Here is a 16928-nt window from a genome sequence, read left to right as displayed (position 1 = left end):
CAAACGTGTGCAACATAAATGGTGAGCAGTTGTGCATGCCTAACCTTCAATGGAGGGCCTCTGGTCTCCACCAGAACACTGTTCAGCGGACTCATTCTAAAAGAACCTGTCGCTAAGCAAATGCCACAGTGGTGCACTGGTTCGAGTAAACGCAATGCCGAGGGTGCCGCCAAACCATAAACCACACTCCCATAGTCAAGGCAGTATTGAACAAGGGCTCTGTAGAGCTGCAGCAGCATAGAGTGATCTGCACCCCAGTTGGTGTTGCTCAGGCAGCAGAGGGCATTGAGGTGCTGCCAGCACTTCCGCTTAAGCTGACAAAGGTGAGGAAGCCAAGTCAATCGGGTGTCGAAAACCAGTCCTAAGAATCGATATGCCTCCACTGCAGTGAGTGGATTGTCATTAAGGTAAAGTTCTGGATCCGGACGAATGGTACGACGCTGACACAAGTGCATGACGCATGACTTCGCAGCTGAAAACTGGAAGCCGTGGGCTAGAGCCCACGACTCCACCTTGTGAATGGCTCCCTGTAGGCACTGCTCAGCAACACCAGTATTGGAGGAGCAGTAAGAAATGCAGAAGTCATCCACATACATAGAAGGCGAGACGGATGGCCCTACAGCTGCCGCTAGACTGTTAATGGCCACTAAAAATAGAGAAACACTCAATACGGAGCCCTGCGGGACTCCATTCTCCTGTCTCCTGAATATGGATGGAACTATGGGAGGCATCAACTTGGACATGGACAGTACGAAGCACAGGAAATTTTGGATAAAAACAGGGAGTGGGCCTCGGAGACCCCACTCGTATAATGTGGCAAGGATATGATGTCGCCAGGTCGTGTCATACACTTTTCGTAAATAAAAAAAGACGGCAACCAGGTGTTGGCATCTGGAAAAGGCTCTGGAGATGGCAGACTCTAGGGACACAAAATTATCAGTGGTAGAACGACCCTGGCAGAAGCTGCCCTGACATGGGGCCAGTAGCCCCAGTGACTCCAGGACCCAACCCAACCACTGACACACCATACGTTCCAGCAGCTTACAAAGAACGTTGGCAAGGCTGATGGGCCAATAGCTATCCATATCAAGCGGATTTTTACCAGTTTGAGTACCGGAATGATGGTGCTCCCCCACCATTGCAATAGAAAGATGCCATCACACCAGATCTGGTTGAAGATGAGGAGGAGATGTCGCTTGTAGTCAGATGAGAGATGTTTAATCTTCTGACTGTGGATCCGATCTGGCCCAGGAGCTGTGTTGGGGCAATGTGCAAGGGCACTGAGGAGTGTTACAGGATTCACTGTGGCTTGTAGTGAATGAAATCACTTTCCCTTCCAGCCACCATCTGAGAATGAGAGGAGTTCATGGAACTGATGGAGCTACAACTGTTCTCGTAGCGGCGGCATAAGATGAGGTCATAGCCACAGGATATAGACACTCAAATTTCCTCTTAGCCTCAGTGTAGGTCAGTCGGTCCAGGGTCTTATACTCCACGATTTTCCTTACGCGCTGTAAAATCCTGCAGTCTGGCGAGCAAGGGGAATGATGCTCTCCGCAGTTGACACAGATGGGAGGCGGGCCACATGGAGTATTGGGATGGATGGATGTCCACAATCTCGACATGTGATGCTGGAAGTACAGCAGGAAGACATACGGCCAAACTTCAAGCACTTAAAGCACCTCATTGGGGGAGGGATATATGGCTTTATATCACAGAGGTAGACCATCACCTTGACCCTCTCAGGCAATGTTTCACCCTCAAAGGCCAAGATGAAGGCACTGGTGGCAATCTGATTATCCCTCGGATCTCGATGGACGCACAGGACAAAATAAATGCGTCGTCTCTCTAAGTTGGTGTGCAGCTCGTCGTCAGACTGCAAAAGAAGGTTGCTGTGGAATATAATACTGTGGACCATATTTAAGCTTTTATGGGACATGATGGTAACGGAAACATCTCCCAGCTTGTCACAAGCGAGTAATGCCCGTGATTGAGCAGAGGATGCTGTTTTTATCAAGAATGACCCTGACCGCATTTTGGACAAGCCCTCCACCTCCCCAAACTTGTCCTCTAAATGGTCTACAAAAACTGTGGCTTCATTGAAACAAAGGAGTTCCCATCAGTTCTTGTACGTATGAGGTACCGGGGTGAATAAGGTTCGCTGCCATCCTTAGCCTGGCATCTCCCCCGTGGTGTGGCCATGGAGGGGAATGATTTAGGGTCATACTTCCTTGCATTGAACTGAGACTTAGAACTCTTGGAGACTGCTGGTGTTTGATCTCCAGCAAGTGATGATCTGATATGCCTCATCGCTCGTCATCTGCCCCGATGCCACCCACTCCAACCAGGGGACCTCCCCACAGGCGCCACCCTGCCGCAGCGAAGGCCACCTGGCAGGATGGCCATTGCTGGGAGTCCCGATGCACCAGGGTGACAGGCATCTACCCCTTGGCATACGTGGGGAGTTAACGGCGTAGATATTGGCAGAGTGATCCCTTTGTTGTCGGGGGGCTACAACCGTCAGTGTACATGGCAGTCCCACCACAATGGACTGGCTACCATGCTGGATATCAGGTGCAAATAAGTCCACGGTCATCGTCGGCTCAGAAAGTCACACTGCATACTGCACGGTGGAAAACGCACCCAGGAAGGTGTCCTCGCCCAAGAGATGGATAACGAGTGGGACTGCAATGTGACGATGAGAAAGCGGGCTACAGATCTCAAGGCACGATGGAAACGATGCAGCATGTAAGGCGCCCTCCCCCCAACTGGCTCGCTCTTCGGAAAAATTTTGAAGAATGGAGGTCAAACCCTACAGGGGACCATCACATAAAGGCCGAAATGTGTGAGACTCCTTTTAGTTGCTTCTTACGACAGGAAGGAATACCTCAGGCCTATTCTTACTGCCGGACGTGCAGGGGTGAGAATTGGTTTATGGGCAATATCAGTGGGGCAGTTCCAGGAGAGCAAGTTCTGCGAGAGGTTACTAGTACAGTAATACTAGGGATCTACTGTTAGAGCAAATACTGTAAGTTTACTACCAATTCCTAGGCTATAGGTCAGGGAGCGTTTGATGTGGAAGGAGTGGCAGCCATCCATCTGGAGGTATTGTTGTTTGGTTTGGATATAAGCCTTAATGAGATGGATTTCAGCACGAGGAAGGTGAGTTTGGGTCTGGATAATGACTACATGAATTGAAGATGTTGCAGGAACTCAAGTAGTTCTGCAGCATGAATTCAAATCACAAGAGCACTGTCAATAAATCTGTACCAATTCAGAGGTACAGCTTCTGCTAGTTGAGAGTAGCCTGTTTCATCCAGTCCATGAAAAGGTTGGGACAAGATGAGGACATCCTAGTTCTTAGAATGATTTCTTTGTAGGGCTGGCACTCCAAGATTAAGAAATTATGGATAACACTGAAACTGATTAGTGTAACAATAGGTGAAATTTGTAAATGGCTGTCAGGTCAGTGCTGGGACAGTTAATGGCAAAGGCTGATAGCTGTTTGTATTTGGGTTGCATCAATAGTGACAAAGAAGGTTTTAAGTGGGAGAGGTGTGGGAATGACTTTGTATTGGTAGTAGTGGAAGTGTTTCCCTTGAAGATGATAACTGGCCTGCCTGGTTGTAAGTTTAACAATGTTCTAAATTGAATTTTGCAGTTCATATACTGTGGTTATGTAGGCAGCAAAGGAAGAATTATAATGCAACTTTCTCTTAGGAATGTTGGTTTACGCACCATACTTCAAACCATTTTAAATGAATTTACTGCATCAGATTTCCAACATTTCTTGTTTGCAGTCCTTTCAGTGTTGATATTTGTGAGTGGAAAAAGAGATTAACTAAATATTTAAATATATATATTGATACATTATACCAAAATATTAATATCTGCCTTAGGCTGAACTGGACAAACATAAAGCCACATTCAAGCCAGACCAAGACAGAGATTTCATGGATGTCTATTTGAAGACATTGCTGCTGTCAGATAAATCAAAACCAAGTTTTTCAGGTACGGATAGACACTATATACACTTCTTCTTAATACAGTATGTTACTTATTTTCAATCTTACACATTCCTTTTGTTCCTAGAATCACAGCTCCTGGCAATCTGCATGGATATGTTCATGGCAGGCTCAGAAACAACCAGCAAGTCCCTTGGATTTGGCTTTTTGTATCTTCTGCTTTATCCTGAAGTGCAAAGAAAGGCTCAAAAGGAAATAGATGCTGTTGTTGGACGAGACAGATTACCACGGCTCAGTGACAGACCGAAGTAAGTTACTTTTACAAATGCATTTTTAAGTTGAAATTATGTAATGATTCCATTACTTAGGGAAAAAGCACAGGCATAATAGTTGACAACATAATTTTTATAATTAAATTTCCTTATATATTTTACATAATTAGAAGTACTAGTTTCAGTAAACTTTTGTAGTTTACACAGCAACTATTCTTTTATACATACTTAAAACATATTATAGTCTATGTATGTGTACATAAATTTTTCTCTTTATCTTCATTGAGTCCTGCACCAAAAGGGGCAATAAGCTACACAATCTCACTAAAGCCCCAAATGGAGGAGAGAAGTAAGATGTGCCCAAACTATATATACTTTAGATTTTCTGACCATCTGTTACCACACTATTTCTCTATGAATTGTCAGTTTCCTCTATCTCCTTCCTTAACATTTATATCTTCCTTCTTACCAAAAGTAATGGTATGTTTCCAAGGGGTATACTCTGATAGCAAGCAGGATGTGCAGAAGTGTAATACATACACTGAAACTTTTTTGCCTCTAAGAAGTACCGTATATACTTCATCAGTCTGAATATTTTTTGCATCAATGAGCATTTCATTCATAGTCCTCATCAAAACTGTGTTAAATTCAGTTTTGAGGACCAGATTTAAAAACTAAATAACAATATCTACAATTCTTACAGAACTCGTACAATGATTGAACTTCACTTGAAGAAATTATTACTAAATACATATAAATGAAAGCATCTGACTTCATTCAATTACACTGAAGACAGTTTTTTAGCTGATTGTTGGTTAGAGCAAGTATATTGTTTTTACTATTAATTAGTCCTCTTCATAATTTCTTGGTTTAACACTCATCCTATTGGCATACTAGTAATACAGTAACTTGTGGCAAGTGCTATACTTATAATTTTACCAGTATTAAAGAATTCATTCACTATATGTATGATTTTATAAACAATATAGAGTATCATGAACATAAAATAATTAAAATCAGTGACATAAATGAAATGGGCTGAAATCATTGTCCACCAAATCAAATGAATTCACAGCAACAATGACAGAAACCACAGAGGTCAATAATAAACCATCAAAAGCTGATGTATTAGATTCATTGAGTGAAAGAAAAAGAGCTAGTAGTAATTCTGGCTCTTGTGCCAATTTGACAGTCTGATCTTATGTTTACATACTGACATACAATTTCTCCTAAAGTGTGAAATATACAATAATATTACCAGTTAATAAAAATGGGGAGGGATACATCAGAAATCCATAACAGGTCTTCTACTGTGTGGTAATATGCGAATTATTTTTTCATAAAATACTTCCACAAAAATATTTCATTTCTCCTACCTTCAATTATTTAATTTTTTCTGATTCAGGGGTCGAAGTACTGTAAAATGGGGTGAATACAAAGTTTAAATATCAATCTTTTATGTCCATCAGTATTATGCGACATATATTACTAAAATTTACCTTGGTTTATGGCTCTGCAGTCCTCTTCAAGCCTATAGTATGTGGTTTCCTTATTGCTCAAAAGTTAAATTTCAATCTTTTATCTCCAACAGTATTACAAGACATATATTACTAAAACTTATCTTGGGGCATGGGTCTTGCAGTCCTCTTCGCACCTGTAGTATCTGCTTTCCTTATTACTCATAGCACATAATTAAAAAAATGTATTTCTTTTCATGCTAAAGGGGGGAGGGGCTGAGTAACAACAGTTATGGTTTTTCTTGTGTTTCTATTCCAGAACTTGCTGTGTGAATAAAAGCAATTAGCAATGTTGTGGAGTAAATATAAACACCATTTTGAACAATTAAGAAATTTATTGAGTGTAATTATAGTATCTAACTGAGTAAAAATTACAAAACAACCAAAAATTTGTTCAAGGCAAAATCAGTAACAATTTACAACTTTTTAGTAAGGGGTGAACTCACTAAGATCATCAGTGAAACTAATTTTGTCTTTTGAATGAGAAAAGAACTTCAAGACATCAACAGGCCTAGGAGCTTCTTGATAATATCTTCTTTAGTTAAAAATAAATAAATAAATCTTAATCATGATAATAATAAAACAATGGAAAATCTAGGATGGACTAGATACAGCTGCCTTTTGTACATAAAAGAAAACTTTAAGAGTTACAACCTTAGGCAGTCCGTTCATAATCATAACACTCGTCAAACATTTAAGATAGACATACCAACAACTTGACTCAAGAAAACACAAGACAGTTATGAATACATGGGAATAAGGCTTTTCAACACATTACCTGTGCATGCACATTGTGTCTCTCTTAATATGTTTAAAAGTAAGACTAAAAAATGGCTGAAAGACAAAGCTTTTTACAGCGTTAAAGAATTTGAAAACTCTTCAAAAATAGACCTGACTTACAAAACAACTGGCAACTTTGTTTGTACCTCTTCCTAAGCTTTTTTGTCTCTGTAGTTCCACATTTAACTGTTAAACATGTGGAGAAATCCTTAGGTATGAAATGTATTCTTTTATTATGCACATTCTTTAAAATGCACACTTTAGTTACGTGGGATATCTTTATGTATCAAATGTATTCCTTTATTATGTATGTTCTTTTAAAATGTATACTTTAGCTTTATGTGATACCTCACAATAGTTATATTTCTTAATATGTAAATTGTACATTACTCATGACGACATCGATTGCATGTAAATGCTTAAAGATGGATAAATAAATAAATAAATAAAAATAAAATGACAGTATTATGTGAAGGACGGATTGCTACTCACCATGTAGTGATGTTGAGCAGCATGCAGAGAAAATAAAAGGACTGCTAATCTAGTAAGCTTTCAGCTCAAGTCTGCCCTCCCCACATGTGTGTGTGAGTTGCAGTTGCATGAATGAGTGTGTGTAAGCTGCCTTATTCAGAAAAAGTCCTTTGGGCTGAAAGCTGCCCGTCTGCAACTCAACATCTCCACTCTGTGGTGAGTAGCAATCTATAGTTTTCACAATATTATAAATAATAATAATAGTAAATTAAAACAAATTCATCAGTTTGTGAAAAGTGTGAGCATCATGGCACAACTTAGAATATAAAAAAAAGGCCAACATAACCATAATCTTGAAGTCGAACTACTTTTGAAATGTACATTCTACATATCTGTTTCAATTAATTATAAATTTTCATAACTGAGAAAACCAGAAGATTGTAGAGACATGTTGGTTGCTTGAGAGTGGCCTGGAAAATAATTTGGATCTTCAGAAGTGGTAGAGAAAACAAAATCTGGATTGCTGTCTTGAACAGAATATTCAGAAACTTCATCTGTACATGATTGGGGAGCAGTTCTTTTTTTCTTTTTAGAGGCCCTCAATTTATGGTTAATGGCAGTGGCATCACTAGTGCTTGTACCAAATGTGCTATGATTATTCTGCTCTGTGTCCACTGACATTGCAAAATCTCTTGCACAAACATTCTTCACAAGATCAACAGTTACTTCCACTCTGCTTTTCCAAGGATTTGGTGTTTCTGATTGCCTAAAAGCTTTCAAAATTTCTTGGAAGGTTTCATCAATGAGAGCAAATGATACTGATAATGAAGATGAAGCTTTAGATATCCCAGATTTGCTGGATTCATTAAAAATGTGAAATGTTTTTGTTGTGGGTTCCTTAATGTGTCAGGCTTCTTCATCCTTCATTTGTCACTGCTAACTGTGAATCTAAACTAACAATCAAGGAAAAGCATTAGAATTTGAAGCCACACACACAGACATATATAATCTTGATGCCAGATATTAAACATTAACACAGTCTCAAAATACATAGACCATAGTAATGTCTGCTCTATGAAAATAATTTTTCACTACTCGCGTGCATGTAAGTGTAGGGTTGAACGTCCATTACTTAAGTAGCTTATCCAACATTATCATTACATTAATATAGTTCTCAACACATTATGATGTTCACATAGGTTTTTGCCATTACTATTGACATAGTATGTGCCCTCGTGAACTCAGTCTGATGCTCCTCTCCTGGCTCATGTCTGGCTATTTATAGTCTCACACTCACTCACAGTAAAGCATCACTTCATGGTTTTCAGTCAGTTACAAAAAATGCTAAGTTAATTAATAATACAAAAGAGAGAATACGTAAAGGTTACCAAGCTGGATTTTAGGACCAATTGCTTCACGTACCAAAAAATTTGTATCCTTGAGCTTTACAGAAATGCTAAATTTGGTATTGTTATGTTATCATACTTTCATGTTCAACAAAATGTCCCCCATTTCTAAGAGAGTTGGTATTTACACATTATTTCACAAAAGTTTAAATTTTGAATATTTTTTAAGAATAAAAGTATGGAAAATGCAAGAACCACACCACATTTGGAAAATTTTGGGCTTCATTATTATCAGAACAGAATTTTGAAATACATAAAGGTATAAAAATGGGTGTTGTCTTCAAACTGTATCTCAATTCCGAATTACAGCAATTTAAATGTAAAAAATTACTTTGTCAGACTTAGAAACAATTGGTCTACAAAGATGCCTAGGTTCTTGGTTTTTATGTTTCAATTTTGAGACATACATTTTTTCATGGTAATGAAATTATATCTTCAAATCCTGATACCTCCTGAGTTAATTAACTTAAAGTGAAACCTATTGCCCCACAATGTTTGTGATTGGAGACAGTATATCTGTAGTAGCAAGAACATGAAATCCTTTACAAAATGTAAAAGTTGATAAATTCTTGTACATTTATTGTGCAATCAAGATTCTATATTTGTAATCACAAGATAATGAGGGGTGGAAGTAGTATGTTAAATGATTAGACAGAAGATACCTCTCTTCAAAATCAGTTGATGCAGGGGCCTATCATGTTTCCTAAACACATAAATATTTTTTGTATCTTGAATGTACAATTTTTAAGAGACTAAGAAACTTGAGTTCTTTAATTACAAATTATTTAGGAATGAAGGAGATGACTCACCAAAAGGCAGAAGCGCTGCGTTGTTGATAGATACATAAACAAAAGGTACAGAGCTTTGCTATGTTTTGGAATGACACACACACACACACACACACACACACACACGTCTCCCTACACTCAATCAACTCAGCACAATGTAGGGAGACAGATGTGTGTGTGTGTGTGTGTGTGTGTGTGTGTGTGTGTGTGCGAGCATGTTTTTACTACAAGTTTAAAAAGGGAGTGCAGTCCAAAAATTGCCAGCCTCTGTAGCTTTGTTTGTGTATCTGTTCACAACACAGCATTTCTGCTTTTCAGTGAGTCGTCTCCTTTATTCCTAAATAATTCATAATTCTCAACCAGAACTTTTGGTAAAGAGGCTTCATTCCAACCAGTTTTTTCCAGTCTTGTAGAATAGTTTACCAGGATATTTTCATAAACAAAATAAAGCAACAAATAAGGGCTATGTGATGTTAGTACTGGCTGTTATGCATTGAGTGTACTGAAATCATGTGCTAGCCTGAAGACATTAACCAGCACATACTACGCTTACATACAAGCCCACCTAAAATATGGTGTGGAAATTCTGGGGAAATTCTCCAACTGCCCTGAGCACATTCAAAATCCAGAAGAGAGCAATGAGGATTATAACTGGGAGCAAACCCAGAGACTCCTGCAAACCCATCTTCAGAAAGTTGGAAATCCTTACACTGCGACCGATGACCGTCGCAGTCTGGTCCCTTTAATCCCCCAAACCAACCAACAAACCCTACACTGCCTTGCCTATACATTCTTGAGACTCTAAAATTTTTCAGAAACCACATAGTGCCAACTGACTCCAGAGTCATAAAAAATAATGAAATACATAAACACAACACCAGGAAAAACTCAAATCTGCATGTTTTACATACAAACACTCAACTGTGTAAAAAGAGAGCTTTCCACATGGGCCTCCAACTGTTCAACAATCTTCCCACTAGTATTAAGTCCATCACAGACAACATAAAATTTAGCAAAGTCGTTAAGCCATATTTGTTGTGTCACTGTTTTTACTCTATAAATGAATACTTAGAACAATAATCTTGCTATTTGTGTTAAATTGAAAACATTGAGCAACTAGAGTGAAGTAAACTTAACCAATCTTTGCAATATAATACATTAGGATACTATATGTTAATATATGTTCACAATGTTAACTGATATTTTCCGACATCTGCAACACACTGTGTACCATCAGATCACATGGAATAAATAAATTAGTTTTATGGCTTAAAAATGAAATGGATGCTGCTCTCCATACATTTTTGGATGACACCAAATGATAAGCGGCCAAATTGTTTCAACGAGGTACTATTTTTCCACTTGTGTCTCCCAAAAATGGAAGAGTTTATATTCAACCTAATCTGTAAAATAGTAATTTAATATTCTTAATTGGATTGTATCTAGATTCTTCTGTGCTGTAAACAACAAAAAACCAATATTCCTTTGCAAATTTATGGATTGATCAACATCTCACAAAATTACCCTCATAGCATGATATTATAACTCTTTGTCAAATGATACAAACTATTTCTAAAGTTTTGGTTCTTTCCACCCCAATGTTGCCATTCACCCAATTTTATAGTTGTAGTTGTTGTGGTCTTCAGTCCTGAGACTGGTTTGATGCAGCTCTACATGCTACTCTATCCTGTGCAAGCTTCTTCATCTCCCAGTACCTATTGCAACCTACATCCTTCTGAATCTGCGTAGTGTACTCATCTCTTGGTCTCTCTCTACGATTTTTACGTTCCATACTGTCCTCCAATACCAAATTGGTGATCTTTTGATGCCTCAGAACATGTCCTACCAACCGATCCTTTCTTATAGTCAAGTTGTGCCACAAATTTCCCTTCTCCCCAATTCTATTCAGTACCTCCTCATTAGTTATGTGTTCTACCCATCTAATCTTCAGCATTCTTCTGTAGCTTCTATTCTCTTCTTGTCTAAACTATTTATTGTCCATGTTTCACTTCCATACATGGCTACACTTCATATACATACTTTCAGAAACGACTTCCTGACACTTAAATCTATACTCGTTGTTAACAGATTTCTCTTCTTCAGAAACGATTTCCTTGCCATTGCTAGTCTACATTTTGTATCCTCTCTATTTCAACCATCATCATTTGTTTTGCTTGCCAAATAGCAAAACTCCTTTACTACTTTAAGTGTCTCATTTTCTAATCTAATTCCCTCAGCATCACCCAATTTAATTCAACAATATTCCATTATCCTCGTTTTGCATATGTTGAAGTTCGTCTTGTATCCTCCTTTCAAGACATTGTCTATTCCATTCAACTGGTCTTCCAGGTCCTTTGTTGTCTCTGACAGAATTACACTGTCATCGGCAAACCTCAAAGTTTTTATTTCTTCCCCATGGATTTATATTCCTACTCCAAAGTTTTCTTTGGTTTCCTTTACTGCTTGCTCAATATACAGACTGAATAACATTGGGGATAGGCTACAACCTTGTCTCACTCCCTTCCCAACCACTGCTCCCCTTTCATACCCCTCGACTCTTATAACTGCCAGCTGGTTTCTGTACAAATTGTAAATAGCCTTTCACTCCCTGTATTTGACCCTTGCCATCTTCAGAATTTGAAAGAGAATATTCCAGTCAACATTATCAAAAGCTTTCTCTAAGTCTACAAATGCTAGAAGCGTAGGTTTGCCTTTCCTTAATCTTTCTTCTAAGATAAGTTGAAGGGTCAGTATTGCCTCATGTGTTCCAACATTTCTATGGAATCCAAACTGATCTTTCCCGAGGTCAGCTTCTATCAGTTTTTCCATTTGCCTGTAAATAATTTGCGTTAGTATTTTACAGCTGTGACTTATTAAACTGATAGTTCAGTAAATTTCACATCTGTCAACACCTGCTTTCTTTGGGATTGGAATTATTATATTCTTCTTGAAGTCTGAGGGTATTTTGCCTGTTTCATACATCTTGCTCACCAGATGGCAGCGTTTTGTCAGGGCTGGCTCTCCAAAGGCCGTCAGTAGTTCTAATGGAATGTTGTCTACTCCTGGGGCCTTGTTTCTACTTAGGCCTCTCAGTGCTTTGTCAGACTATTCACACAGTATCATATCTCCCATTTCATCTTCATCTACATCCTCTTCCATTTCCATAATATTGTCCTCAAGTGCTTTTCCCTTGTATAGACCCTCTATATACTCCTTCCACCTTTCTGCTTTCCCTTCTTTTCATAGAATTGGGTTTCCATCTGAGCTCTTGATATTCTTACAAGTTGTTCTCTTTTCTCCAAAGAACTCTTTAACTTTCCTGTAGGCTGTATCTATCTTACCCCTAGTGATATATGCCTCTACATGCTTACATTTGTCCTCTAGACATCCTTGCTTAGCCATTTTGCACTTCCTGTTGATCTCATTTTTGAGACATTTGTATTCCTTTTTGCCTGCTTCATTTACTGCATTTTTATATTTTCTCCTTTCATCAATTAAGTTCAATATTTCTTCTCTTACCCAAGGATTTCTACTAGCCCTTGCCTTTTTACCTACTTGATCCTCTGCTGCCTTCACCATTTCATAAATCAAAGCTACCCATTCTTCTTCTACTGTATTTCTTTCCACTCTTTACAACCTCTGTTTCTTTCAGCTTATCTCGTTCCCATCTCCTTAAATTCCCACCTTTCTGCAGTTTCTTCAGTTTTAATCTACAATTCATTTTACAGTACCTTACAATAATACAGCTTCTGCAATATTCCTTTTAGTATTTAATCATAACACATGAATTTGCACGGGCTGGATACATTTATCCAAATGGATTCATGAATATTTAGTCTGTTACTTCCTTACTGGCGAATGCACTCAGATTGTCAAGAGTCCTATTCGGAAAACAATCAGCAAATCTGACAGAAGATTTCTGAAGTTTCCCTGAAAATGACAACCAGTTTAGTTTATGACCTGATATGGTTAAAAATTCGCAGAAAAGCCTCTTCTTTAGTCTTCTGGAATGGTCCACTAGGAATTATTTTTAGATCAGCATTATTCACATTTACTGGAAATTCCACTGAATTTCATTTTCTGACAGTCCATTGTGTACTAACTCTGACAGCACATCACCATCAGAATGAGACAGATCTATGTAATGTTCTATTACCCCATTTGGTTCAGCCTCTGCAGACAGATGAATATGGTTATTAGCAAATGGCTTTAAACTAGAATAAAAGTACACCTGAATATTATTACACATTTAAGTAATATTTTACAGATTCTTGTTTCTTATGCTTAGTGGCAATATAGCACTGGACACTGTTTCTTCAAATGAGGTGAAAAAGTAGAAATCAGAATACCAATAATGAACTAAATGCTTATCATACTTTGATTTTTAATGGTCTAAAATAGTTGTGTTTACAGAAATACTGTAATTGTGAGAATTGTAAATTACAATTTTGTTTCTCAATTTCTTCATCAGATCTATTTTAGCATATCTTTGCCACTGTTAACGAGAGAACCCCTTCATTACATATTTGAGTTCTTTTTAAATATTTGATCAACATTGACTACATTACTACATTACTGTGACAAAAAATCTACTCACCAAGTGGCAGCAGGAGAAAACACACACAAAAGGATTTCACTTCAACAAGCTTTCTGAGCCAGTGGCTCCTTCTTCTGGCAGAAGAGTTGAGGGTGAAGGAAGAGGGGTGAAGGAAAAGGATTGAAGAGGTTTAAGGAAAGAGGTACAGTTCAGAAAAGTCACCCAGAGCCGCAGGTCAGGGGACAGGATGAGAAGGAAAGACTGATTATTGGGGACTGCATTGGGAAAGATTTGAAAACTTGAGAGCTTAAAAGTGGAAGACGGGGTAATATGGAAGACAGAGATTACAAGACTACTAAAACATTGTGTACAAGTTAATAAGAGTGAAGAGCTAAGTGCATTGAACGCAACAGACGGGGGAGGGGTATGACAAAAAATAGACAGGTCAGAAAATGAAAGATGTAGGAAACTAAAATCGAGTGAAGAAAGAAGTAGTTACTGTGAATAAATGCTGAGATGGAAGGAATTAATGTAAATTAAGGCCAGATGGGTGGCGAGAAACGAGGACATACTGTAGGGCTAGTTCCCACCTGCAGAGTTCTGAGAAACTGGTGGAAGAAACCAGGTGGCACATGTAGTGAAACAGCCACTGAGGTCATGACTGTCACATTGTACAGCATGCTCCACAAGAGGATATTGTGTATTGCCTGTGTACACCCTCTGCCTATGACCATTCATCCTCACAGTTAACTGAGTGGTAGTCATGCCGATGTAAAAGGCCGAACAATGTTTACATAACACCTGGTATATGACACGTGTCATTTCACAGGTGGCTCTTCCTTTGATAGTATATGTTTTGACTGTTACAGGCCTGGAATAGGTGGTGGAAGGAGGGTGCATAGGGCATATCTTCCAGTAGGGACAGTCTCAGGGTAGGAGCCATGGGGTAGGGTGATGGGTGCAGAATGAGCATTGGGTCTGACAAGGAGGTTGTGGAGATTGGGATGGTGACCAAAAGTTATTGTAAGTGTGGTGGGCAAAATCTCAGACAGAATGGATCTCATTTCAGGGCATGATTTTAAGAAGCCATGACCTTGTCAAAGTAGCTGATTGATATATTCAAGACAAGGATAATACAGGGTGACAAGTGGTGTGCTCCAAACTTGTTTTTGGAGTACCAGGATTGGGTGCAATGGCCTAGGAAATCTGCTCTTGAACTAGGCTGTTGGGGTAATTATGTCCAGTGAAGGCTGAAGTGAGAGTGGCGTAGTCCTGTAAAGAGTCTGCATCCAAACAAATATGTTTGTCTCAAATGCCAAGCCTGTGCAGAAGTGAACATTTGACATGGGAAGGATAGCAACTGTTAAAAGTACTATTGTTTGTTAGTAGGTTTGATATGGACATAAGTGTGTAACTGGCCTTCAGTGAGGATGAGATCAACATCAAGGAAAGTGCCATGGGATTCAGAATAGTACCATAAGAAATTTAATTGGGAGAAGGTATTTAGAGATTCCAGGAATTTTAACAGGTCAGCCTCACTGTGAGTCCCTACAGCAAAAATGTCATCATTGTATCTGAACCAGGGCAGGGGCTGAAGGCTTGTGGATCCCATGACAGCCATGAAAAGGCTGGCATAGAAAGGAGCCATATTGGTTTCCATGGCCGTACCACTGATCTGTTGATATGTCTGCTCTTTAAAGGTAAAATAATGGTTGGTAATTATGAAGTTGATTAAGGTGAGCAAGAAGGATGTCATAGGCTTGGAATCATTTGGGCATTGACTGAGGAAATGTTCAGCAACAGACAGACCATGTATGTGAGGGATGTTGGTATAGAGGGAGATAGCGTCAATGGTGACAAGCAAGGTGTGTGGTGAGAGTGGGACATGCACAGATTTCAGATGATCTAGGAAATGGTCAGTATCTTCAATACAGAATGGGATTCAGAATAGTACCATAAGAAATTTAATTGTGAGAAGGTATTTAGAGATTCCAGGAATTTTAACAGGTCAGGTGTTGATAAACAAAGGGAGATATACATTCGGAGGGTGCTTTGAAACCAGCAACTATATGACATCCAAGGCATATGGGTTTGTGGATCTTAGGAAGAAGGTAAAAAGTGGGGGGTGGGGGGTGGTTTGGGTGGGGGAAGAAGTTCTGTGGATTGAGGTGTAAGTCCTTATTAGGGGCCTGAGGTTTGTAGGAGGGACTGGGATCTCGATGGCAGATGTAAGTAGAGGTGTCAGACAGCTGGTGTAGACCTTCACTAACATACTCCTGTTGGTCAAGTACCACAGTGGTAGATCCTTTGTCTGCTGGGAGGATAATGATGGAGTCATCAGCTTTTAGGGAATGTAGAGCCTGGAGTTCTGCAGAGGACAAGTTAGGGTCATGTTGTAGGGAGCTGAGGAAAGGTTGTGAAGCAATGCTGGAAGTGAGGAATTCTTGCAAGGATTGTAAGGGATGATTCTGAGGTAACGGTGGTGGATCAAGTTGAGATTGTGGTCAGAACTGTTCAAGTCAGGGTTCAATGTCAGGTTTGCTGTTGGAAAGGTTTTGGGATTGGGCTGCAAATTGATATTTCCAGTTGACATCACATGTAAAGGAAATTAGGTCTTTCACCAAAGCAGCACAATTAATTGCAGGTTTATGGCTGAAAGAGAGACCCTTGGATAACACAGAATTCAGGGGAGGGGGTGGGGGTGGGGGTGCTTTGGACGAGAGGTTGAGAACACTGCACTGTTGTGACGGGTTCTTATGATTATGAGTTATTACAGGTCTGGAAGGCAGTGGGATGTTGAGGAGGCTGGCCAAGCTCAGTTTGTAGGAGAGGAGTGGTGGTTGATGGTGTTGCTGTCTGGGGAGCTGCAGAGAGCAGAAAGGGAAACACCGCTGTTGAGGTAGTTTAGGAGAAGGTGGGATAGCTTTTTGATGTGAAGTCTGGTATGTTGTTCCAGTCTGAAATTGGCTTGGTGGATGATACCATCCAAGGAAACATGAGAGGCAGATAACTGCAGGATTTTGTAGGAGAGAAGTCTGGTGGAGTCAAAACTGGCAGATGGGGTATATAGGTCGCAGATTAGTTGGGTAAGTGCAAGAGATGGCTGTATTTGAAACTGTAAAAAGGCTGGTGTAGAATAAGAACATTTCCTCAGTCAACACCCACCTGATTAATAGTAAATGACATCCTTCT

The 16928-nt window shown here is 39.3% G+C and overlaps 1 protein-coding gene across 1 annotated transcript in view; it reads left to right on the top strand.

Moving 5' to 3' along the window:
- Nucleotides 1-16928, top strand: part of LOC126259757 (probable cytochrome P450 303a1) — a 148076-nt gene that overhangs the window by 104936 nt on the left and 26212 nt on the right. The window contains exons 6-7 of the mRNA XM_049956749.1: nt 3900-4011; nt 4093-4273. Of these exons, the coding sequence (XP_049812706.1) occupies nt 3900-4011; nt 4093-4273 (293 nt within the window). The remainder of the gene's footprint in view (nt 1-3899; nt 4012-4092; nt 4274-16928) is intronic.

The sequence above is a fragment of the Schistocerca nitens genome, chromosome 5 (genome assembly GCF_023898315.1).
Source record: "Schistocerca nitens isolate TAMUIC-IGC-003100 chromosome 5, iqSchNite1.1, whole genome shotgun sequence".
In the NCBI taxonomy this organism is placed as follows: domain Eukaryota; kingdom Metazoa; phylum Arthropoda; class Insecta; order Orthoptera; family Acrididae; genus Schistocerca; species Schistocerca nitens.
This window is presented reverse-complemented; position numbering and strand designations above follow the sequence as displayed.